Raw genomic sequence first — 26,857 nt, 5'->3', positions numbered from 1 at the left:
GCAGGAACATGAAAGGCTGCCTAATTGCAGAACTGGGTGAATAACAAAACAGGCTTTCCTCTGTAAATCAGGAGTCATTCTGAACATGGGAAAAAAATCTCCTCTCATGCCACAGTGGTAATCAGTGTTCTCTCTTTTCAGAAAACTTGTGACTAGTTGTGTTCTTTCAGCTGTAATGCAGAGTTAGGCTGAAAACCAAACAGTCCACAGAGCTTCTGCGCAGGAGGAAAGAAATGGTGTAAATTCAGAAAGACTCTCTTGGAGTGGCAAAGAAGAGTTTTTACTCAGGTATCTTAGTAGGAATTGCAATTGGTGCCTTACTAAACTTTTGTATGTCACCTTTTCGATTTAGTTTGAGGTTTACCATGTAGCTGCTTTAATCACGGTAATGAATAAGAAGTAAAGCTGTGCCATTTCAAAAAGAAACACTAATCAAAGGAAATCAACAAATTCATCAATGAACAGAATAATAAAATCATAGAATCATTATGGTTGGAAGAGATCTCAAAGATCAAGTCCAACTGTATACCTGATGCCACCATGCCCACTAAATCCACTAAACCAAGTCTCGAAGCACCACATTTAAATGTTTTTCTGAACACCTCCAGGGATGGTGACTCCACCACCTCCCTGGGGAGCCTGTTCCAATGCCTAACAACTCTAACAGTGAAGAAGTTCTTTCTAATGTCCAGCCTGAACCTCCCCTGGCGCAACTTGAGACTGTTTGCTCTCGTCCTATTGCTAGTTACTGGGGAGCAGAGACCAACCCCCACCTTGCTACAACCTCCTTTCAGGTAGTCGTAGAGGGCGATAAGGTCCCCCCTCAGCCTCCTTTTCTCTAGACTAAACACCACCAGATCCCTCAGCCGCCCCTCGTAAGACTTTTTCTCCAGGCCCTTTACCAGCTGTGTCGCTCTTCTCTGGACACGCTCCAGCAGCTCAATGTCCTTCTTGTAGTGAGGGGCCCAAAACTGGACACAGTATTCGAGGTGCAGCCTCACCAGCACGGAGTACAAAGGGATGATCACTTCCCTAGTCCTGCTGGCCACACTGCTTCTGATACAGGCCAGGAGGAATGAGGATGAATTTTCAAAAAACCATATATAAACTGAAATACAAAACAATACACCTCAAGGAAGGCTATGGAAACTTTTTGAATAGCACCGTTCTTCTTGTAATGGATGCTTGACTCATCCTAGGAAGTACTATATTGTATCAGTATTGCAAGATGACAGCATAGGTTATGGTCATTATTGCTCAGTGTTTATAAGCTACTTTGAAGACTGATAGTGCTATTACGTATAGAGGACACTTCATACTGGGCTTCAAAAACCCTCCCACAAATTGTGAAATACTTGTCTGTTGACAGCGCTGTAGAAGAGTAATTATGCGTAACTTAAAACGCTGCTCACTATGTAAGTCAGATCAGCTCCTTAACAGGCTTAACTCATGTACTGGCTTTTTAGAATAGCTTTAATGCTGCACATTAATGAATATGATTTTAAAGAGAAAGAGTACTAACCCTGTAGAGAGGGTGACATTTGTCCTTGAAGCATGGTGCCAAACGAGCATAGATCTGCAGGCTATAGTAATAACTTGCCAGCTGGAGAGATAACGCAGAATGTAATTGCTTTTCAAAGCATTTGTTGGCATCTACCACCTAGGAGAAAGAGAGCATTAATTTAGATGAAAGAATTAGCAAGCATACAACATTAAGTGTACAAACTTTCTAAAAAAGCTACTTGCTGTGATTTAGCAATAGTTCTATGTTTTTCTGGCACAGAAATAAATCAGTAACCTACACACACATACAAAGATAATTCCACATTATGTTTCTCCCCCCTTGCACAAACACCTAACCAAAATGATTTTCCAACTACAGTTTTGCTGCTTCTATACCACAAATTTATTATCCATATTTCTGAGCTACGTTATAACTGTCATTCTGGTGGCCCAACTACTACTTTAAGAAAGAAAATGTGTCTTTTTGCCAGCGCCATGCTCATAAGCCAGTCCAACAGTATTTCTTCAGAATTTCCTTTAAATGCACCAGTCTAATCTATAAAAATGTGCATTTCAGAATTCAAATACTTAGAATTTAAAACTCTAAGGAAATTAAATCTTCTTATGGAATTTTGAAATGCTATGAATAGTCTTTCTTGGCAAAAACATACAAACAAAATCGCTATCAACATACCTGCGGCAGTGCAAGGAGATAGGCAAGAGACAAGGCCATATCATTTGGTAAAGCATCACTTGCCAGTTGTAGCAGAACTGCAACATATAGGGAGCAGAAATAAAGCTTTGATTACTGACCCATCTAGCCTTGACAGTTAGTAAATGAAATGTTTTCAGTGTATCTATATTTTATTAGACACTAGCTTGAAGCACTCTATACATACTTAATTAAACACTTATCAGTGCAATCTAGAAACAGATAATATGTAATTAAACTGCAGCACAGCTTTACCTTGACTTCCAGGCAACATGTTTGATGCATTAACCAAACGAGAATGAGACTATGCAGTAACAGATGCTAAACAAAGCCACTAAAATATCACCTGTACTGATTTATGACAAGTAAATCTTTTGCTTGTAAAATCAAGGCAGTAATCTAATGTTTTAAGCATTCAAAGATACCAACCAGAGGAACGGTAAAAAATTTTCTTCAAGCCTGAGCTCTAATTCACTTATCACTGAACACAACAAACCATATTAAAAAGTTCTGTCTTAATTAAAAAAAAGAAAAGCAAGCTCAAAGTGTCATATGAATTTTAAATAAGATCAGTGAAACACCAAAACCAGGTCCTGTCATATATTGCAAACAGAAATATCAGCACAACGACATAGTCAAAATTAATGCATCAAAGAATACTTATTCTGAGTAGAAAAAGATATACTTCTGGTAAAACTGACACAAAAATTTCCTGCTTTTCCTACCTTATAGATACCAAACTTGTTTTTTTGTTTAAAAAAACTATATATTTTATATACTAAACCTATATACTACCTATATACCAAAACTATATTTTACACTATGCAAATAGGAGAACCAATTACACAGACACAATGTGAGTGCCCAAGGTTTGTTAATCAGTAACAGGATCTCTCCTTCATGCAGTTATCTCCTTCTGTACTAAAGTCAAGCATCACTGTGGCTGCTACAAAAGTGCCAACAAACAATTACAGAATAACTACTCTTGTGATATACTTAAGTTATTAGTTCCAGTGACAAATTCAAAAATCTTATGAAACACGGACCCGAAATTGCACAAGCAATTGTAAGCATACCATGAAAACAACATTTCCTTCTTTTCACAGTTGATATTATTATTGCTGTTGTTGTTATTGTTCCAATCAGTAGAAGACATCTTCCAGCAATTTAGCTCTTTGTTTATTATACAAAAGTCTCAAATACCTATATTCCCACATTACACAAACTACTCTTGAGGGCATACTGGCAAGAAACCTGATTACTTTACACACACAGGCCCCCACTGAATTCTTTGTTCCAAAGAATGATTTATAAAGGGCTTCAATGACCAAATATAATTTTCAGATTATCATTAATTTGCCATCAGCGTGAAGTGGATTTACATGCTGGCTCTCAGCCAGATACAAAAAACCAAATTTCTATGTGACAACTCATCACAGAGGCTGTCTACATGGCAACACACCACAGTTACTGCAAATACAAGCCTGTCCAACAGCACCTATGCTCTATGCTTCAAATAGCTTTCACCAACAGTTTCTTGCTGCTGACAGCTTGTTTCTGCTACATTCAAAATAACTTGTATGCTGTCCAAGCAAAGATAGTAAGACTCTAGAAATATCTAATATTAAAATCTTGATGAATTAGTTTGCAAAACTGGTATTTCCTACTCTGAGCACAAGCGAAGTTTATACATTCTTACAACCACCTCTAGTTGAACAAAAGAAAATAGGAGGAGGGAAAGAAGGTTTTGGGCTGTGTCCTCTTTTCCCTTTCTCTAGAAAATTAATGACTGCAAAGCCTCAGGAATATATAATAAACTGTGAGTTCTCTTCCTACTTAACATCCCCAACATGACAACTGCCACACTAGCAAAAATTTATCTTCACCCTTCAGATAGCAATAGTGACAAAGAACACAGGACCAATACAAGGTCAGAAATATGATTTTATTCATATTCTTGCATGAAGCTCAATACAAAGGCATCTTAGTTGCTAGAATGTACTTAAAAAGACTTGCCTCCATTGTCTTCCCTTCTGAGAAAAAAACATCCCCAGTACTCATTCAATAAATAAGTTTTCTGTGTGCTTGTGTGCAGATATGTATCCATGTATCCATACACAGATACCTACTTCACATACACACAAACACATGTGTATACATAAAGACTAATTACATACAGTTTTCTGTCTCCCAGTGAAGCCCTCCAGGAATTCTCTGATGTCTAACAGGGCTGAGTTCAAATCTCAGTCTACGGACATTGGCAGGATGGCATTCTGTCCTTTCATATATCTTCACAAAATTTACAGGAACTTAGAATAATTTCAGACCACTGCCAAATTTGAAATTTGCCAAAGGGATTAAACATTACAGGGGTGGCAAACCAGGGAGGACAGGCAGTGACAAGCAAAGAGCTGATGCTGCTGTCCCACAAGCAATATTTCCTTAGGAAAACGCACAAAAAAAAAAAAATCAATTTTATGAATAACTTATTTCCTGTGCAGGTCTTTATGCATGCCACAAGCCTGTCTGGAAGGCAAAGTAGAGAATAAAATGGTTGATCTGTGAAAACTGGAATTTATCAATACCTACGAAGCTTCAACTCTTTTTCCATGTTTTTTTTCTCTGAAAAAAATGCAAAAATTGCTTCAAGTCTTCAGTTGTTAAGCTTGTGACAAAATCTCACTAAACTTAAAAGTATATATTGCAGTTAAACAGCCATATCTACAAGCAATTACAAAATCAAGGAAAACATTAAGCTATTCTTTGTTCTAAAACTTCTGAGGATTAATAGGTATGACCAGCTTTCTTGGATTTACTTCAAGTTTAGTACTTAATCTGGTTACAGCAAAATGCAGGCATTAATTGTAGTAACTTCCCATTCAGATCTCATCTTCAACCTCCCCATCCAACCTCTAAGGGCTATGGAGAAAGACAATTACAGTTAAATAGAGATGCTCAACACTGCCTAGGTCACGCTAAGTTTTGATGCACTGTAACAGCACAACTGAGGAAATGAGTGTTTTACTGGACCCAAAGTGATGGGTGTTACCACTTCACTTGAAAATGCTCAGTCTACCTCCTACATCCAGATAGAAATGACAAGAAAAGTCAAAGTCCAAGGCTTGTGACCCTACCAAATACACAAAAGAAGCAGCAAACATTGTCTTGAGTTTTATTATGCACATTGCCTCTGGGGAAAGAGTTTAGCCATTCCCTCACACCTGGAGCATAACACTGCCACAGTAACAGAGTTTCATGCATACTCAACTTCTCCTAAGACAATATGTTAAGTATAACTATGGTTTCTTTGCTAAACCGCATCTTCTTCCAGGTTCATCAATTCTTCTAATGGAGCTGAAATCTGTTGCTGCAGCTGTCCTAGAAGACAGCTAGAAGGAAACAAATGGGATTCAAACTTGTCAGTAGAATTAAATGAAATCGTCTATGTTTGCTAGTTACTAGTATAGTAGCTAATAACTCGTATTAGCGTTCAAGTTTTGTATGGCAAAATCCTACCAAAACCCTAGAGTAAGCCTGAAAATACAGGAAAAACACAGAATTTTAAATGGAGTTCACATCTACATGATCTTTTTATTTCAAAATTTGGCAGCGTGCTATTAATGTGCACATTTTCAAGCTCCACAATCCTGAAAGTGTTGACGCATCAGAAGGACTTTCATGGGAATTGATAAAGCAAAGCATTAAGAAGGGAGAAGAGGTGGGACCCAATACTGTTAATCCAGGGCTAAATGCATTGCCATTAGCAAATTACCAACCCATTCATTTACAGAAAGCTATGTTACACTTATGTGTAAGAACATGGTCTATTGACTACTGAAAGGTGTCATACAGCAAAACTGCTAAGTACAGAATAAATATAGTTCCATTTTCCAGAGGAAAACACAGAACCCTCAGTTGTGTAGCACAGTTGGAGGGACTCATAAGTGAAATTCAGATTGACTATAGAATAAGAGTGGTGGAAGAGAACAGAAGTACTAAAATAGTAAAAATAGTAGTCTGCACATTTAAGAGGAGGAAGATAGAGGCTCAAAAACTAAAGCTGGAATCTAAAATTTCTTTTCTTCTTTAAGTTAAAATCCCCAAAACTGAAATTTCCATCTCAAAGGCAGTCATTGACTTGTAAACGAGTTCCAATTACTCAAGTTGGACCACAAAGTATTACCAAAGATCTGCTAACATCATTTGCCCTAAGAAAGCAATTAATACTTTTTAATCCTTGCCTCCCCCTCCTTTAAGACACAGGAATCGGAGCAAAAGCATACTGGTTTTCAGCATGCAAGAAAAGAGATCATAAGTACTGATTTAAAACTATTTTTGCATTAAGAGAGCACGAAAGGAACAAAATGTGAATACACCTTCATTAATACAAGCTGTTGCTGACCTATTCTAATTCACAATGTGATTATATTACAACTGTACAGGTTATCTGTAGAAATATCATATATCTCAAACTACTGAATTGTATACTTGTAAGACAAATATGCCGGTTTTCACTAAACAGCTGAAATAAAACTGTGTGGCTTATGAAGAAAGTCTCACTTCACACTTTTCTTATATTGCAAGTGATTTAATATACTCATTTTTCATGGCAGAACTTACCACAGAGTAAAATATAATACAGATATCTTCCTTCAAGAGACATTAACAGCATGTAAATATTTAAACAGTTCATTTCTTAAACCAGCAGGAGACAGTCAAAAGGAAAGACAAACAACCACAGGTAGTTTTGTGTGGTTTGTTGGGTTTCTTTTAAAAAACTGAAACTGTTTCAGTTAACAAATTATTAGGTATAATCTCCTACAAAATGTAGAAATTTCAGAAGACAACAAAAAGTTCCGATGATTCCAGAAGCTGTGGTTAAGTATTAATTAGCAAATAAAATACTGTAATGACCCTGCAGTACTGAAACCTGCATACAGAATGGGACAGAATCTGAACTAATAAATACACAGGCATACATACAAATAACATTAACACTGGGTTGCAAATTTCCATTTAAATATCTGTACATGGTAGTATTCAGGAAACCTTCAACAATTTCCCCCCCCACAGTGTTTGTATCTTTGTCAGCCCTCAAATATCAGTTTCTGCTTATTTAAAACCAACTTTCAGATTTCAGATTTCCAGTCTTTACTGAGCAACTCCTTTTAAAAATACCACTTCTCTTGGAAACTCCGCAGCTACGTCTATCAAGACTACTTACCAACATGAGATATTGAACCAGATCACAATTCCTATAAAAAATCCAGGCAATACTTCAGATCATTGTGTGCAATTCTCCATATTTAAACCCATCCACAGGTTCTCCTATATTTACTATATACAGTAAATACAGGAGTGAATGTACACATATCCATACCTTCTGTAGTTGGAAGCAGGTCTTTTCCTTCGCTCTTTGTTTCTGTCAGTTTCTCTGTTCTCAGCAATACTTCTGCAAAGCTTTCCAAAGAATTGTTCTGGTATGTGCCATAACTGATTTCAGACTAGAAGTAAAATAAGAAAACTGACACATGTGCGCTACACCCTGCAGTTATATTTAGCTGACTTGCATCAGATGCAATTATCTACCTCAGTTCCTGCATTTGCTTTCCTTTCTGTTTAATGTTGAATTTTTTTCCTACTATTGCACAAAATTTGCAAATACACAAATAATCCAAAATCCCTATTTTTACTTAATTATAAGATCTCAAAAAAACCCCTAACACTTCAGAATTCTGTAACAGAAACTTACTTCTGCAACATATGGATCAGCAATTAGAGACTCATAAAACGGATGACAGCCTTGTTTTTCCACAGTGGCATTTTCTCCAGGCCCACTTTTTAATACATCTCCAAATTCTTGGCCCTGGGAAAAATAAGTATAGTTGAGCCTAGCTGTAAAAAAGCTCATTAAAAAGTCTGTAACTGCTGTTCAGAAGGGTAACAACTGTAAATGGAAATATTATTGAATTCAGCGGGGAGCAAGATAGGAGTCATCTTACATAAACCAACGCTGAATGAAGTCCAGTATTCTTAAAAAAGGAAAGAGAATCATGCTCAAAAGTAGTATCAGAAAAATCAGTATCATAAAAATTATAGAAAAACCACTGAAATAGAGAAAGTAGAAAACAGTAACTGAACAGGAACAGCTTGAATATAAATATGCCAGTATTTGAAGAATGGGTTTCGCTGTGCTTTCTTCCCAAAGTTCTGAAGTTCTGCCAAAGTTCAACTATGACTTCTCACACTATGCTAAAAAAGCAGGAGAAAATAGATTAGAAAACAAGAAAAGGAAACAGCTTTAGACCCCGTCTTTCATTGGGATTTGCTTGCAAACAATCCCATGATGTCTCTAGTTCATTTATCGATTTGAAGTCTTCAGTTATAAGATACCTACAAAGGAGTCTAGCTTTTATACTAATGTATCATTGAATGAGTAAACATCTGCAGACATATCAGCAATCCCTTACGTGTAATGGTCGAAAATAAGTTAATGATCTCTTCCACCACTGTCCATCACTGACAGCATGCAGCACGGCTTTTGTAGTCATAGTTGTGTTGGACAACACCTCCATGGTTTTTGATGTCGTCCAGTACAACAAATCAGCAGACTGGCTAGAGAAGACGTTGGTTTCATCCTGTGAGCATATCCAACACACAATGGCAAGTGTTAGACTCATGCTTTAATTAGGCTAATGACCTAAAGCCTTAGAGTTCAGGCACACTACATTAATAATATATTTTAATGACCATTACTTTAAGCAGCAGCTGTCATAAAAAACAAACAAAAGACAAATTAAAAGTTATTTAGGAGTTTCAATCTGAAGTGAGTAGCATGATCAGCAGAACATTTTGCCCCTTATTCAGTTATAATCTCTTGTTTCCACAGACACCAACTGGTTTTAATTCCAAAGTTTATAATGGTAATGTTTTACATAATTGTTGAATGCTTCTGTTAAAATAATGTTCTCTCTACAAATGAAGAGATTGAGCATTCTAAAATTAATCTTCAATAATTCAAGAAAGCTGATAGTAGTGACAATCTTGTATATACAGAAGTAGCATTAATTAAGTTGAATTCTCAGTAGGTGAAATGGTGAAGAGATGTAAACATTCATCTCTAGACCAAGTGAAAAAATATCATCAAGATTTGAAATTCTGCAGTTGCCATTTACAAGGCACTGAATATAGCAAATCTAAAAGACTGCAAAAAAGAATTGAGACCCCAGCCTATTCTCAATTCCAAACTGCTTCCGCAATACCTGCACGTGTACATCTAAATGTTACACTGTAAAACATCTTCACTCAGTCTCAGTAAACTCACATGTAAGTCAGTTCATAAAAGCAGAAGACCTGTTCCACAAATGGAGCTTTCTGTACCAGTTCTTCCTCATGTTAAGCATTTAAGTTATACCCACAACATCCACATTGGTTGATCTGTGCTATTCCAGTCCTGAAAGCTTTGTGTTAACTGCATGCTTTACAAAGGTTACGCATTAGACACAAATACATAATCAGCATGCTACTGTAAACACAGTCTTCAGCAATAAAAAAATACAAATATTTTCCTCCATGCAACAAACTTCAACAGTTTTATATCCAATGTTTCTCCCTAACAACTTCATCATTCATTTCCCCATACACTGAAGTGTATTGAAAGAGAAACATTCTACCTGTAAAACTGAATGTGAGGTATTAGTTTATAACTTACTAACTCAGGACAAAATTTCAGACATCAGAGCAAAAGGACGCTAAGTTATGCTCAACTGAATTACATCCCACCATAACCTCAGTGACAAAATCTGTTAGCTTCAGCAAGGTAGAATTTTGCTGTAGACAGACTTATTTTTAGTACCTTTTACTGTAGTGTGCAGTAAATCACTGCCTCAAGCTGACTACTGAAGTACCAAGTCCATCTTAAGTCCTTCCTTCCATTAAGGCTTCAGCATTTTTTTCAATTTTTTCTGAAATTATATTCTGCAGTTCACAGATGCACCACTACTGAACTGACCGTCTAAACTAGACATTTCAGCTCTTACTTCACCAAATGAAGAAAGAGTATGCCAAGTACAACATGCCAGAATTTTTACTCTTCTGAAAAGTTAAAAACAACAGAAAATCCTAGGTCTGGTGGCTTGGGGGGTGGGGGAGAACTTCTTGTTCGTGTATTTTTTTAATAAACCACTCTTGGTACCTAGTACAATAGCTTTTTGTAATTTATTGTAAATGTTATATACAGAATACTAATTTTGCTCTCTGTCTCCATTTTCAAGTAGATGCTGCAGAACACCTAACTGATTCTTCATGGGGAAAAAATAAAGCAAAACCAAAACAAAACAGAACCAGAAAAAAAAAACCCCCCCCCCCCCCCCCAAGTTCTCAACTGCAGTTAAGTAAAACACTTCTTTTTTTTAATAACCCTCCTTCAGTAGCATGAAAACTAACGGGCTAACTTGTATGCTGGTGTGTATGCTTCTGTTCTGTAGCTCTATTGCTATCAGATAAAACTACTCTTTTTTCTAAAAAGATTTTCAACTCTTACGAGTAATTACAGTCTTTTCTAGACTAATAAGAATTCTGCTTTCTGAAAAGCCATTCCTAGAACATCAACACTTTCAGGCTACAGATTTTTTGGGTTAGTAGCTAAAGGATAACTTAGGGCACCTCAAATTGTTGGTATCTATGATTAAGTAACGGAATCAAGCACCTAATGGGTGATTAACTGCATTATTCTCTAGGCACAATTGACTGGATCTTCACTGACTACAAGAGGAGTTTAAATAGTGCACATATAGAGTTCCTCATTGAGATTTTTCCCCTCCCCTGCACATGAGTTCAGTGACACTGTAAATGAACACTATTCCTTCAGGACTTACAGCTATCTCTTCCTATGAGAAGAATTCTAATTTAGTTATTACCAGTACTTTTTAGTACAGGCAGTTATAACTTTAGTTATAACGAGTACCAGTTATTATAAACCAGTACATTTACTAAACACAAAACACAGCCCAAGGTAATCTCAAAATAAAAAATAAAACTTTAAAAAAAAAAAAAAAAATATCACAACTACTTAAAACAGCAGCTGAAGGATTATTTCTGCCCTAAGGTTCCAAAGACTGCAGGTAGAAGTATTCCCAGTGCATGCCACATAAATACAACACTCCCTAATAATTTCTAACCAGCAGTGATAAAAATGCATGACATATTAATTTAATGTACACAAATGTTTTAAAAGATCTTGTCTTTTCCCAAATCCAGTGCTTGGGAAAAATGCAAAAGCAAAGAAGATGCTAATACTCTGTTAATGGGAAATTTTCTTTTCTTTAAGCAACGTTTAAGCAAATCATTTCTATAATTTGAAGATACTCTCCTCTAGAAATTATGTCTGCTCTCCTATCAAAGAGTTTGTATTCAAGAAATTTACAACTGTAAATTTCTCTGATGTGCTGATGTGCTACTTTACAGTAATTAAGTTTTCACATTCAGATATGTAAAAGATGATGATTTTATCTATAACAGACATAATGCACGTTTTAAGTACTATGCAGATTTAACAGAGTTCATTTACAAGGCAATTGATGGTTATTGTTTCTACTGTTTATACACAACACAGCATCTCATGACTAAGTATTATAATCTAATGTTAGCAATAATAATCTGAACCAAGACCTTAACATTCTCACTGAGAGATTTCGTTTGAGAAGCACAAGATTAGTTGTTGAGGCATTTGCAGCATACAACAAAGAGAAAAAAGGGTGGGGATTGGGGAAACTTAACATTTTGCTTAAAAATAGTCTGCTGTGTTGGAATCATTGTAGTTTCCAAAGGATAATTTCTCCAACGGATCCCATGAGTTCAATCAACAGTGACAAGCTGGCACTAAGGTAACGAAGTACATTCTTGTGCAAATACATTAGCTCCTACAGAATAATTATGTGCATCTTTATCAGAGAAATCAGGAATTTCCTTCAGAGTAGAACCACCAAAAACTTGGAGAAAAGTTAGACTGAAGTCAATATGACAGCAATGCTAAATGACACGTTTCTATGTAATCTGTGGAGATATGCAGCCAGCTGCTATCAAAATTTCTGCAAGTTTCATGGGAAAAAAAATTTCAGAGGAAAAACTTAACAAAAATGAAATTAGTTTAGACATTTCTGGAGAGGAGATCAAGAGAAGAATGATTAACAAGTATGACCAGCTGATGGTGTAGGTTGGTATAATGAAAAAAAAGGTAGTGGCAACTAATGATTCAATAAGGTAAGGAGAGGTAGAAAAAGGTCCCTAAAGCTTTGAAAGGGAAAATTTATACACTTACAGACAGGTATTTTGAATGCAACAGAGAAAGCGATGCCCAAACACATGTATGCTAGAGAAAGCTTAGTCCAGTCAAGATAAGGAAAATTACATTCAGAGCACCAATTTGAAAAGGTATCAATAAGTAAGAAAGAAGAACATTTGTCAATTCCTTGAGAAAAGGATGCTATAAGTTAATCAAGACATAAATGAAAAAGAAAGAGAAGTAAAAAGAAAGGAAAAAAAATTTTACTAGTTTGTTTTTTCTTTAAAGAAACTGAAATTCTGTGCAAGACAATGAAGGTGAAGCATGAGGAATTAGCTGAAGTGGAACTATAGGGACTGGAGTTAGGGGATTCAGTTAAGTCAGAGAAACTGAGTTATTGAATATATTGCTTTTCCAACATTTCAGATGTCTGTAAGAAAAGAAGGGTTATACAGTGACTAAATTCTTGGCTATGTTTCCTCCTGTGTCATTGCAAGAAATTAAAGAAGCTTTAAATCCCTACCAAGTCAACTGGGAGAGAACAAAAAGACAGAATTAGCAAATATACAGAACTCATAGTGTAACAGTGTGAAATATGACATGTCGTGAAGCTGTATTAAAACAGAAAGAAAAAAACCTCAATGCAGCTGTGATGCATGACAAATTTGTTATATACATTAAAATACTGTAAATATACACATCCACACCCACATCAGAAGGTTCCACAATTTTATTAACATCTGCTTAATATCTTCCTCTCAGAGAAATTCATTTACGAATTTCCAGAAAAATATAAAGCATTCGTGCCAGTGAAACAGGCCTGTTCTTCATGTCAATGGTTCTAGCAGATATATAAAGTGTTCAGCTCTCTTCCTCTGAATACTGTTTTCAGTGCTATTTTACTTTCCCGCCCATTTATTTTATGTATACTCATATATGTATACGTATGTTTACATATGCACATATGTATACAAATTATGCATGTACGCCTATACAAATATTAAAAATATACACAAAATATAGACATATACATAGAAGTTATCTGTTCCCATTCCAATAACATGAAGGAGAGGTGTGGGGTTTTTAAGCCACATGGTCTTATACCAAAGGCAAAGACTAGCGTGTTCCATCTACAGCTGTCATTGGTAAAAATTCCCCAAGGGTACAATGAGATTAAGGAGGCTGCAACTCAGATACTCTTCTCAAAAAACCAGACTATGCAACATGCACCACCTTTTTTCTTTCTTTCTCTGTTCTTACCTGTATTTCTTTAAGGTTTTTGTCCCCTCCCCCCCCAAATCTGTTTATCATCTACAGAAAAAATTAAACAGGAAACAGAGAAAATAATAAATAAAACTCAGAATTTTCCACTCTGAAGAGGATGAAAAAGACATTCCTTTCTTTCATAAACAGGTAATTACATCTTCTTTAAAGAGAGAGATGTACTTGCAATTGTACATGCACAAAGCTAAAATAATAAACATGAAAAGTAGAAATAATAGCACTTTTTCCTGCTGCCCTGTCTCTATTTCCCACAAAACACTCAATGTTCCTTCTGATCTTACACATAAAAATAACTTCACATCCAATATATGAAAGTTATAAAATGTCAAAGAAGTCATAAACTTCATGATGCACAGAACAAAGAAGAAAAATAAGTTTAATTCAAGACATTTTTTAATTACATTTTAGCTCAGGTTTATTTACAAATGTTTTGTTTTGCAGTCGGAACAGATCAAAAATCAAACCGACATTAACGTACACTACTGTGTTAAGTTTTGTTGTACCTTCCTCTTCTCATGCCTCTGGGTTTACGTATTTTTTTCTATGGTGCTAAGACTGTGTAGGAAGAAGCAGTGAAAAACCATAACAGACTAAGTATAAATACATAAGCAAAACCTTGAACTTAAAACAATTTAAGAATGGAAACTAGTAGAGGTCTTCAATGCTGTGCATTTTATCTAGTAAACAGTTAGATGTTGCTAAAAACTCAAATTCAGCTCTTCAGCATAACGCAGAATAAAGTAATTATTACTTTAAAAACTCTCTTTAAAGCTTACCTCTGTATCCTTACTGATCAACAAAGAATGTCCTGAGGTATTTACATTCTCACCTCCTTCTATAGGAAGGAACTGGTAATTCACAGCCTGATAAAGAATCTATAAACACAAAATAAATATAACCTCTTACCAGTAAAATAATCAAATGTAAGAATTATAACTAATGTCATAAGAAACACAAGAAATTCTGACGCAAAAGCTTCCATGACAGAAAAACAAGGATGCAGGATAAGACAGGGAGAAGAACACACAGGTATCTTTGACATCTCACTGTTATAGTCCCTAGACAAAATGACCTTCCCTTCTCCGTGACTTCTGTGCAATATTTTTCACATAATGTAAGAATATTTTTTTTTAATTATATGCACCCTGTTGTACTATGTAGGCTAAAGAACTTCCATGAAAGACATCCATTATCTGAACTGTGCCTCTGAGCTGCTGGGCAACCCCATAGAGAAAACTGTTACACAAGATAGTAGCTTTGTGAGCAGAATTTCCGCTGGCCATAGAACTGATGAAGGTCAGTGTGACCTTCTGACAAAGACTTTTTGCATCTATCTATCTACACGCAAACACAGAGTGTTTGGACAGAACATGTAGGACCATTAACGAACACAGCTGAAAAGCTTATACTTAGTTTATGGAGAACGTATTTGCAGAAAAAACTGATTAAACGTGCTTTGACAGAAATCGTGACTTGGGTTTGGCTTCTGGGGGCAAAGAGCAAATTATCACTGCGCTTTTGCTACCTATGATATTGCACTAACCAATCTGAGTAGCAAATTCAGACTCAAGTTTTGTGAATAGAGAAGACAGAGAATCTTTTCCCTTGGAGAAGTGGGATGCGAGAGAGTAATAACCAGTGGCTGAAGAGCTGCACTGCACTGCAACCAACAGGAAGCCTTTAAAAGGAATGAGACAGCAATTTAGAAGCAGTGAATTGACAGAAAGTCTAACAAACTTTAGTTTATGCAGTGTCAAAAGCTTGATGACTTCAAATTCTAATTATAAGTATAAGCACATAAGGGGAGGAATGAAGTTTTTATTTCTATATTGTACAGGTATCAATTCTGCAAGGATCCCACTCACGTTTAAGCTCATAATTGTACCTACCTCTCTCAAATTTGAGTGCTTTCATGATGAAAAAAATAGTAAATAGCTTGCAGGAGCTAGACTTTATTTAAAATTCTTTGTAGCATTTTATTCTGATGTTATCCTGTTACCGAAGCAGCACAGACTGTCTTCATATGTTGCCTGTATTTCTCATACACATTGCTATACAAGCAATTTTGTAAAGAAAAAGGCTATGCACTTGCAGCTGCCTTAATTAGACTGCATATGTACTGTAGCTATTGCTCCCTTCTCCCCCATTCTTCAGACACATAATGCAAGACCTCTAAGATGTTTCTATTACACAAAGATAAATCTATGAACATTGCAAACTCTTAGACAACTAGAGACAGTTACAAACTCTGAAACAAGTAACAATATGTAGGTCAAGCCACAATTACACTGAATAGAAATTTAACATTTTGACAATCTAAATTACTGCACTGCAGTTTCAAATAAAATTTTTCAAAAGGTTTGCTGTGTCATCTTGCCATAACTTGTATTTAAACGTCACAATTATGTGTTCTCACATACATAGTATGATTGGCTGAACACCTAAGATGATTCTATTAAGAAGTCAGTCGTTGCAAAGTTAATAAAGACGGCTCAGACATAAAGCCTGTTGTAGCTGTTAAAACAATTACATGGTTGAAATCAGTGAGAAAATAATTTCATTGTATACTGAGTAGAGATCATAAAAATGTAAGAATAAACATTTAATAGACATTTACATAGGCATTTAATGAAGTTGCATTACAAGGTGTAAACACCTGGAAAACACTGAGAAACTTATTTAACTGCATTTGCAAATAACATGTTTCAATCAGGCAATAAATGAAGAAATTAAAAGTACTAAAGATAGAGAATACAATTGCACTTCTATTTGAGAAGCCAACTCATCATATACAAATGCTTATAAAGAGACCTCATTTGTTGCAATAGAACAGTGAAAGTAGAAAAATAGAGTAGAACAAATATAAATTTGTTAGGAGGTGAAAGTTAAGGAAACAAACTTAAAAATAAGTCCCCTTTACTTTCCTAAGTATTGAATTTGCATTAAAGACGCTTCAGAAATACCTACCTGGGTTTGCAAAGAACTGCTCACTCCCAACAATGGCTCTATGGCGCTTGGGGGACAGTGTGTCAGAGCAAAAGCCATGAGTTCCTGACGCATACCCAAATCATGGTAGCCTTCTGATTGGCCAAGCTGACTGCATACTTCCCAGCTTTTTGAATAACCTACAAGGGAATACAAAACATACTTCTGAGGTTGGTAAGCTTCACCAGCAATAGGAGGATGCTGCATAATTCTTACTGGATGAGATAGAGGAGGACACGTGGCTTTCTCGGTGACATTTAACATCCCCTGTGAAAGGAACCATAAAGACTCCATAAAACAGAGGTGTAAGTCAACTTCAGACTGACAAAATACATAAAAGATTCATTATGATCATATTGTAGATATCAGTACAATAGGCATCTGGAAGCCTACACACCGCATTTTTACATGTTGCGATAAGAAAATCATAATTTACTTCAGAGCATGATACTGAACACCTTACTGGAGTGGCTGTAAAAAAAAAAAAAAGGAAAATATATCACTTGATATATCAAAAGAACCTTAATTCATCTCAGACTTTTCCCCTTCAGCCTCACAGCAGAAAAAAGAGCCAAAGAAACAAATCCCATTTTCCTTACTGTCTCAACACATGTCACTTACCTCCACCCATACCCTCACATATACAAATTACATAAATACCACAAGTATTTTAAGAATTTTGATAGAAAGGTAGACTTCTAGAAGACCGGCACATGCCTGCTAGCTGCAGTCATATGTTTTTACCTGTTTGAGAGGGGTACAGTGTAGAAAGAATGAGAAATTGTAGTTCCCAGAGGCATACAGAAAAGCTCCTTAAGGTTACACATCTAATAGTTCAGCAACTATGTTATTACATACAGTATTTGCTGGAATGAAGATGTCAGTTGACTTACACAAACAAAATATAAATGATTTTTGAATCAAATGGACCAATCTGAAGTACGATACTTCACAGTAAGCTGAGAGTTAGAACTCAGATTTTCATCACCATCACCCCACACAATCCCCATTTATTCACTTCACCTGTGGCCATGAGCTCCTGGCAATGCATACTAGCTGCTTTGTAGTCCTGGAAACTGAGGGCTTGTTCCACTAAAAGGATTAAAACTTGACCTTTTCTCTCCATCTGATCATCTCCTGTAAGAAAAATTCAACATTTTTATTAGTTAATTGGAATTAATGGTCGACTTAAGCTTGCTACTTTATTTCTTAATATGCCACAACATGAAAAGCCTGTCTTGAAATTGAAGCAGAAAAAATTATCTGCTTTTTCCTGAAGGAAACAATAAAAACAGTTATGTATTTTAAAATATACTGGCATCATAGCTGGCTAAAAAAAATCTACACAGTATGTCATGTGTAAGTTAAAAAAAAAATTTTGAAAACTGTATTTATGTAATGGCCAAGAAACAGATCAAAAGTGATATTTAAGGCAAGTGACATATAAATCAAAATCCTGACATTGAAAAAAAACTTCTGTTAACTGTAACAGAAGAATAATTTCAAAATTTTTAATTGTTTTCTTACAGTATACAAAGTCCCAGTTTAAACTCCCACTTCATGGAGCCAAAAAAACTCAAGAGATGTGGAAGACAAAGGTATTTAAAGATCCCTACCCTCATAAATTTAGTGAGTAGAACTGAAACTATTTTTTCACACCATACACACATCTTGGTCACCAGACCTTCTGGGCAATGCCTGTTCCCCAGTTACAAATCAAAAGTTAACACTTCAGATACTATTCATCTCTTCTGACTAACGTTCCATCCAGAATCTTTGTAGGAAAATATCCTGACTTTAATTTTATTACATCATCATTCAGAGATGAAAATCTAATCAGACAACTCATCTCCTTTTTAAAGCCAGTTACAGTCAATACAAATAACATTTATACCTGTCACCCTTTACCAGTCATCATTTTTTTTTTTAAAGCTTTTCCCAATTTAGAGTGACCACAAGAGAATGAAAGTTACTTACTTTACTGACATCATTTAGTCCAGTCTTGTGCTCAAAATAGTGTATATGCCCATGTACTGTATGAGAAGGTGACTAAACATACACAGGAAAAATAATCTCATGCTATTCATTTTAATTTAGGAAAGAAAGATGTCAAGAAGCTAATAAAAATAAGCAAATTTTTTCAATGCAAGCTTCTTACTCACGTTTCTCCCCTATTATTAAAAGCAATTTTACGCAGTCACTGATGTTACAGTCATTTGAAAAGGGTACTGCTTTATGAAAGTGTATTACTACAACTTGTGAAATGCAAATATTTCAGAAGGTTAAACAGACTCAGTCCCAAAAACTATTTAAAGAGTACATGTTCTTAAATAGCATAGCTGTTATTTTTAGCTGGACTTCACAGGTCCATCACCACAGGCAAAGCAAACTTCTTTTTAAAGCTTTCTCAAACGATGTAGCGGTTGCGCTAGAATGACATTCAGGGAAGTGAAGTTACCCTAATTACGGAACTCAATCAAGATTCCCCTAATCCCAGCACGTCATGACTAACCCAGCTGGGAGAACAGGTTGGCTTCCCATCATTTTATCTTTCGGCCTCTTGCTCTATATACTGCTAACACATGATGTTGCAAATTAATCACATCCAATGCTCTTCCATTGCAAACTTTTGCCCTCTGGAACCTGGGAACCTCTCATTCGGGAAAAAGCAATTACAGATGACAGAGAGGTGCTTCTATCCACACAGGCTAAATGTGAACTGTCATTTTTATAAGCAAGAGACTCGTACTAGTCACTCACCTTCTGATGCCCACTTCACCTTGACAGCTTTACTACTTAGAGAGATTTGACTAAGTAGCAGACAGAAATAAAAGGCAAGAGAAATAATCAAACTATTGTCTCCCATATTTCAGCTAGACAAAACAATGACTGCTATTTATTACCACCTAAAAATCAGTGGGATTGGAGAGAAGAGGAACACTTGGAGTAAGGAATGGTTTTCTTCTTAACTGTGCTTGAGCACTTGTATGCTGACAAGTCCCCCATCCCCAATGTTTTAGCTAACTAGTTTTGATGCAGTAGGATACACCTCCACATTTGCTTTTACAAAAGCACAAGCATAAAATGTAAGGATCATTTTCCTTCCAGTCCATAGCTAAACTTGCTCATCTTATCTCCACTGTTCACTCATTTAAACTTCCATTATCTTGACACAGGCTGTTATGCCACAGAACAACCATCAGCTCTGACATGACCACTGAATGCCCTGCAATGCACAGCCCAAGCCCTTATTCACATGGCTTTCATTGCCTCAACAGTGCAGTCACTTAAAATACCACTGGCTGCAGTTTAGAGGCATGGTCTTGTTCTTCTATTCAACCATGAAAAAATTCACCACTGTAGCTTTGTGACATCTCATTTGAAGTTATTTTTAATAATAAAGTCCTATAAAAGCGAAAGTTTTTAATTCTAAATTGTTCCCCTTACCATTTTGACAGACATCCAAGATTTAAAATCAAGAAAATTTCACTGAGAAAAATTATTAAAATGGTGATCATCTTATATTAGATAGTAATTATGCATTAAACCTTAATGTTAATGTGTGACATCCAGACTCAAATACATCAAGTTCAGAAACCAGAAAGGATATCTTAGTTTTTGTTTCCCTTTTATTATTTGTGAATGTTTGTGTGTGTTCAACTCCTTTGGATTATTGCCTCCCTACATCATAGGGAAAATGTATTTATATTCTAAGGGTTACTCCACTCAGTAAGAGTTAAGTCTCCAAAGTTCTTTGCATATCTTTTTGTTATGATGTTTAGCATTCAGGTAGAAGTTGATACCAGCACATATGGCATCATACCTGACAGAAGGTTCTAGCGAGGTAGCAGTCTCTCTTTTCCCAATTAGTAAGTGATAGGACAAGAGGAAATAACCTGAAGTTGACCCAAGGGAGGTTTAGATTGGATATTAGGAAAAATTTCTTCACCAAAAGGGTTGTCAAGCGTTGGAACAGGCTGCCCAGGAAAATGGCTGAGTCATCATCCCTGGAGGTATTTAAAAGACATGCAGATGTGGTGCTTAGGAACATGGTTTAGTGATGGACTTGGCTGTGCAAGGTTAGTGGTGGGACTCGATGATCTTAAAGACCTCTTCAAATCTAAATTATTCTATGATTCTATTACAAGTGATGAGAGGAAAAATACAGAAACAGAAGAGTATCATTTTTTCTTGAGAAATAAAGAATGTTCAAATACTTTTTTTAAGTTTGGATCCAATTTGGAATTTTGGAAAAGCTTATTCAAACACTTTGTGTAAGATGCATGCTATTTGTGAGTGCATGAAATAACATTATCTTGAGTGAAACTAAGTCATAAAACCTTAAAAGTCAAATGGTGTCAAAATTGTATGTATACTCCAGAAATTCCATGTTGCCCACAACGTTTCCACAAAGGAAATCAGAAACCATCTGTATGGTTATTTCCATGTGCGTTAAGCAAGAAAGTCAGTGCTGAGGAAGGTGGATTTCAAAAATAAGTTTTGATTCAGGAATGTGAGCAAAGCTTAAAGTTACTAGAATTAGCTTATGGATATTAAAATTAACCAAGTTACCACAGAAAGTTGTGAGAAAAGAGAATAATGAACAAAAAAGATTTCTAGAGAGCCTGACTCAAGAAATAAAGATCAATGCTCATTAGAATTCTTTGATACACAGTAACAGTAGAGAAGATGTTCTTAATTTCTGAAACGTAAGTGTTTTTTTTAACTCTTTTTTTGCTCCTCTATTTTGTAAACAAGTAACTGCATAAAGTGAATTCTTTCACACCCCTTCTTAACCGACAGTGGGGATTAAGTGAGGATTGCCAGACGTAGAACAGCTACAGCTCCCTGAGCAGGTACAGATTTTCTGGCTGCCATGCGCATTCTCCCTCACTCACTTTGCCCATCTGTGAAATTAAGATAACACTTGTGTGCTTACTTTACAGAGGCAGTGACACGAGGCTTAAGTAGAGTTTACTGTCATTAATCAAATACTTTAAAGCAATTAAGACACTAGCTGATATATCACTACCGAAGCAATATTTTAGCTTTAATAAGTATGAATATAAATTGTTACTCACTTTCAGTGCTGCTCTCTAAACAAACTGTATTCAGAGAACACAGCTCCTAAAGCTCCTTAAGGATGATCATGTGCACTCTACCCTTGTATTTGCAGCCAATGCATTCTTTCAGAATTGAAATTAAAATATATATGCTCATAGTATCTTATAGATTATGTATTAGATACAGTATAGCTTAGCATATACTATATATATACATAAGTATAAAACTTATATAGGTATGGATAGATGTAGCAAGCAGGTCTTTCACAATCAGTAACCATATGGAGTGGGGTGGCAGGGGGAGCAAAGAGGGGGAAATGCTGAAACAAATTCCTTCAGTTACGAGATAAAGCACAAGGCAGCACTCTACTGGTAGATACAGACAGTGGATCGGGAATGGAAGGGACTGCAAATTTGAGCATGCATAACCAATACCAGTAAGTATGTTCCACAAGACAAAATTACAACTTCTGTCACAGAAAAGGTGGCCCATAAATCAGGATAATTGTGTAAGTAGTGAAAACCAATTAAGGACAAAAAGCAGCACTTTATCTAATTCTTCATTAGGCAAGTCCATAAAGTTCAATCCCTAGATTCTTTTTCGATATCCAGACTCATCCCAATATATCTCCATAAAACCACTCCCTTTCATGATAAGCTGTTAGAAATCAAGTTACCCTTTCCCAGTAGTTTTAAACCTGCTAACAAAAACTATCTGTGCTAAAACTGCAAGGAAGGTTTTCCTTTCCTAATATTCAGTTTAAAATAAAATATATTCATTCACAAATCTTAAGATCTGGATGTGTGAGCTGCCCTTTTGGCTACAATAGTAGCATTTGTTATCATTCTTATGGCTACCAAGTCCTAAAATAAGTCTTCATTGTATTAATAATTGTAACTCAATAACTTAAATTACGAGTCGATAGATACAGACTACCATTTCTGTATGTCTTGCTTTAATTATTTTTTTTATACCTACTATTAAATTTTACAATACTCTTCATTTCCAGACTATGATTAAGGCTATGCCAGCATTCCACTTAAAATCCTTTTTAAAAAATATTCTTAACCTAGCTATTAAAATCATATGCAACTTTAAATTCAGTGTAAGTTTGCCTATTCCACCACTCATTGGAAGTACATACAGCAGTGCCTGAGGAATAAAGAGTCAGGCTCTACAGACTTTCTTCAATCTGTTGGAAAAACACTGCATTTGCATGCATGACTTAAAATAGCGATGACAATCACGTTTCCTTTGTATGCTTTTGGATACCCGTCTGGATACTCATCAATGGGATGGAATGTCAGGAATAAAAAAATCTGCAGTAATACTGGTATGCTGTTTATAGCTTTCAAGTCCAGAAAAACTAAAAAAGCTTAAAGAAATACTGAGTTTCTTAAAATGAAAGAAACCTGTTTTCCATAGCCCATCTCCTACAACAAGTAAGTTCAGATAAAATTCACAACTATGGCATTCTCATACTGAATCCATATCTTGCTTTTAAATGAATATCCTGTACAAAAAGTAGTATTTCTAGATAAGAAATCCGACTAGTCATCCCTCAGTGACAGTGAAATGATTTTTAATCACAAAAAGCTTAAAACTAGCTTATTTTAAAAAAAAAAAGGGAAAAAAAAGTAAAACTAACAGACAAACAAAAAAAAAAATCACCAAAAACCCCACCACATCCACATCCACCACCACAGGAAGTCACTACTGGAAATGTTTTCTTGCTATTCTTTCCTTTCAAATAAATGTTACTCTGTAACCAAAAGATAACTTTGAAATTGACTGAGTTATTTGCTTATTTACCATAAGAGACAAGAAAAGTAAGTGTCAAAGTAGTGTATCCCTTACCAAGATTCACTCTTGAAACATACTTTTACTAGTAAAATTCCACAGTTACCACAGGAACAACCATTAGAGTTATTCCTGAGGTTAATCATTAAAGTCTGCAAGCCCAAAACTCTTAGAATAAACATGTAATTTGTAGCTTAAGTAGTGATTTTTAAATCATTCAAAGGTCTAATATCCTTAGGATTCAATCCTTGAAGATGTTCAGCTCCTCAAATGAATACTCAAGCAAACACATTCTTTTTAGTGCACAAAGGAGATACATGAAGCATAGACAAAAGTATAACAACTGAAGTTTATGCATTACAGATTACTTTTTTTCCTGTCTAACTGCATTGGGACTATTATCAAATCAAACTACCTTATTTTACAGAGACAGTAAGATGTACTGGAATTTTAGTACCACCAATTAACTGTAAGACAAAATATTCTCAGCCATAACTCCTCCAATCTGAAATAAGCTTTTATTCAAAATCCAGATTAGACAAGTTTTTTTTTATTTTAGGTATTTGCAGAACGTCAGAGCAGCTGACAATATCAGCTGTTTTATAGATAAAATGTTTCATTCATGTAAAATATTTCATTCCTTCCCAGTGACTGCTCTTCCAGATGACTTTTTAGTGATATTTCTTGAACACACATTCTAATGATCAACTCAAACATCCTAAAGCATAACACAAATGCATGTTGCTTTGCAAATCAGTGTCTTACTAACAGAGCTTACCTGCAACCCTTAGCAAATTTGCAAGTCCCAGCAGCTTAGCAGACTGTTTATAGTTTGTTGACATCTGAGCAAGACAGTCCTTGATGAGACTAAGTCGATCTGAACATAAACGCACTGTTGAAAGAAGAACTGACGTTAGAGCTTGTACAAATGAACCCTACTGCTGTATTTCTGGTTAAACAATGGAGACGCAGAAAGAGGGCTAAGGGGGTATAAGGATGCAAACACAACCTGAAAACTAGCCCAAAGTTACTTTCATGTAGATCTTCAATTATACCTATAAACAGAAAGTTAAAATAACACCACAATATATCCAACCCCAACACCTAATAAGTCAGGCTGGGAAAGGAGGAAGAGGAGGAAGACTGACCTGAATGAAAACTTATTTTTGTTTCAGGTTTCCAGACTCAATGTTTTTAAGTATATATGACTAACCATATGCCTTTATACAATTTTTTTTTTAAATATCATTTTTTCAACATTCTCAGAAAGACTGCTAAAACAGATACTAACTTCCATTCAGAATGCTGTAAATAACTAATATTTCATGCTACATCTTATTTTAGGGTGAACAGAATACACCACACAGACTGAAAGAACCATCACAGGCAAAACCTTCAGGCTGTTTTAATTTACATAAACATTTTCTGAGCAAGTGGAGGGATAGCCTGCAAATCACCAGGTTGTGTCACCCATATTCTGAGAAGCTTATAATTAACACTGTGTTTCAAAAAAGATTTTACCAAAAATTAAACAATTACCTTAATTGTATAATTTAATATCATGAACTGATTTCAGGGCTTTTTTTAGCTAGTTAGTGGGTGGCTAACTTCAGGCTGCTCCTTTAAAAAGGTCACGTTTTCAAATCATGCAAGTTCTCAGAACACAGCATGGAGACCTTCCACTTAACACTCAATAAGACATTAACATCTGCATGGGGGACAAATTCTGCATTAGCATATTGGGCTTAAAACCTATGATATCAGGCCTCTCAATAAGAGCAAAGCAGCACTCGCATAATGAAAACTATTATAAAGTTCTGGAAATCAAATTAGACTAAAATGAATTAAGGATGGAGGAGCAGGAAAAGGTTACATTTTTAGTTTCACTTTTAATATTCTGTCATACACATGTATTAGTATACAGCAGTAAAACGTTTTCATTCACTGATTGTATAAGAAAGATTTTTTGAAATATCTAACATAACTGAAATTAATATGAAACAATGCCATGGGTCAAACATTTTAATTAAAGACGGACTTTTCTTCACCTCTTATGTTAATAAGGAGTCTCCAAACCAGATTTTATTAAAACACATTGTAACAGTAGTTCATAACCTTAACTGCTGAGTTTGCTAAAAATACAAGCAGGCAGGGAAGCTCTACAGAAAACTAAACATAAAAGAGCAAATAAAAGTCTATTGCTAATTCTTACTGTGGGAATAACTAATCCTTAATGTTATTTTAATGACATCCTATCAAAGTAACTGACCATTTAAAAGCTTTCATTAAAACTTTAAAACATAATTTTAATCTTCTTAGATTAATTTGATTTACATGAAAGATACTGAAGAAAGGATAAGTCAGAACCATTAATGAAATTGCGGGCGTGACTTCACATATTTTAATTAATCTAGATCTGTTATAATACACTGTTAATGCAATATTATGTTGCCACTTTCTTTAAATGATACCTTCATGTCCACATTGAAAAAGATGAAAAAAATATACATGTACTTTTCTACAGGCTGAACAAACTGACTAAAAAAAGTTCTGCTCTAGAAGTCAACGGTGCAATATTGCAAGATCTAGAAACCAGACTTGGTCCAGAAATGGTAAGAATATAACATATGAAGCATCAGCTGACTTTGAAGGAATACTTGGGAAAAAAGAGAACAAAAAGAGAACATCAAAGTAAAGTAACAAGAGCCATTAAGAACATACACTTCATTTTCCATAGTCTCGCAAATGCTTTCCACAAATCCCAGTATTTCTCTGTGCAATGCCAGAAGTAAAACACTACCATCAGCACATTTCATGGGTACTCGGTGCTCTTCTCAGCCAGTTCCTCTACAGCGCTTTCCATATCAGTGTTCATGCAGTCTCACATAGTTGCCCACATACCATACATTCAAGCTTCACTGAGCTTTCTTGTATTTCTTTCACTTAGAAAAGTGGGGTTTTTTGTTAACAAAATGTATTAGGTTTTGGTAGTGAGGGAGCTACAGGGGTGGTTCCTGCGAGAAGCTGCCAGAATCTCCCCCCATGTCCGACGGAGCCAATGGCCGCCGGCTTCAAGATGGACCGACTGCTGGCCAAGGCCCAGCCCGTCAGTGACAGTGGTAGCACCTCTGGGATAACAGCGTTAAGAAGTGGAAGCGGGAGGTGGGGGGCAGGAAATGCAGTGGAACAGTATAGCCGGAGGAGAGAGGAGTGAGAATGTGTGGCAG

At 35.7% G+C, this 26,857-nt stretch overlaps 1 protein-coding gene across 1 annotated transcript in view; it reads right to left on the bottom strand.

Annotated features, from left to right (window-relative positions):
* The window catches only part of LOC104159412 (neuroblastoma-amplified sequence-like), a gene marked incomplete at both ends in the record, with an annotated part of 71,164 nt that extends 46,642 nt beyond the window's left edge, over nt 1-24,522 (bottom strand). Inside the window, 9 exons of the mRNA XM_009697311.1 lie at nt 1,523-1,660; nt 2,198-2,274; nt 7,596-7,719; nt 7,968-8,081; nt 8,686-8,853; nt 14,558-14,656; nt 16,749-16,906; nt 17,790-17,903; nt 24,409-24,522. Of these exons, the coding sequence (XP_009695613.1) occupies nt 1,523-1,660; nt 2,198-2,274; nt 7,596-7,719; nt 7,968-8,081; nt 8,686-8,853; nt 14,558-14,656; nt 16,749-16,906; nt 17,790-17,903; nt 24,409-24,522 (1,106 nt within the window). The remainder of the gene's footprint in view (nt 1-1,522; nt 1,661-2,197; nt 2,275-7,595; nt 7,720-7,967; nt 8,082-8,685; nt 8,854-14,557; nt 14,657-16,748; nt 16,907-17,789; nt 17,904-24,408) is intronic.
* Nucleotides 24,523-26,857: the final 2,335 nt, after the last annotated feature.

Source organism: Cariama cristata, unplaced genomic scaffold, assembly GCF_000690535.1.
Source record: "Cariama cristata isolate BGI_N322 unplaced genomic scaffold, ASM69053v1 scaffold6733, whole genome shotgun sequence".
NCBI classification, from domain to species: Eukaryota; Metazoa; Chordata; class Aves; order Cariamiformes; family Cariamidae; genus Cariama; species Cariama cristata.
The sequence above is the reverse complement of the archived record's forward strand: the minus strand, read 5'-3'. Positions and strand labels throughout refer to the sequence as shown.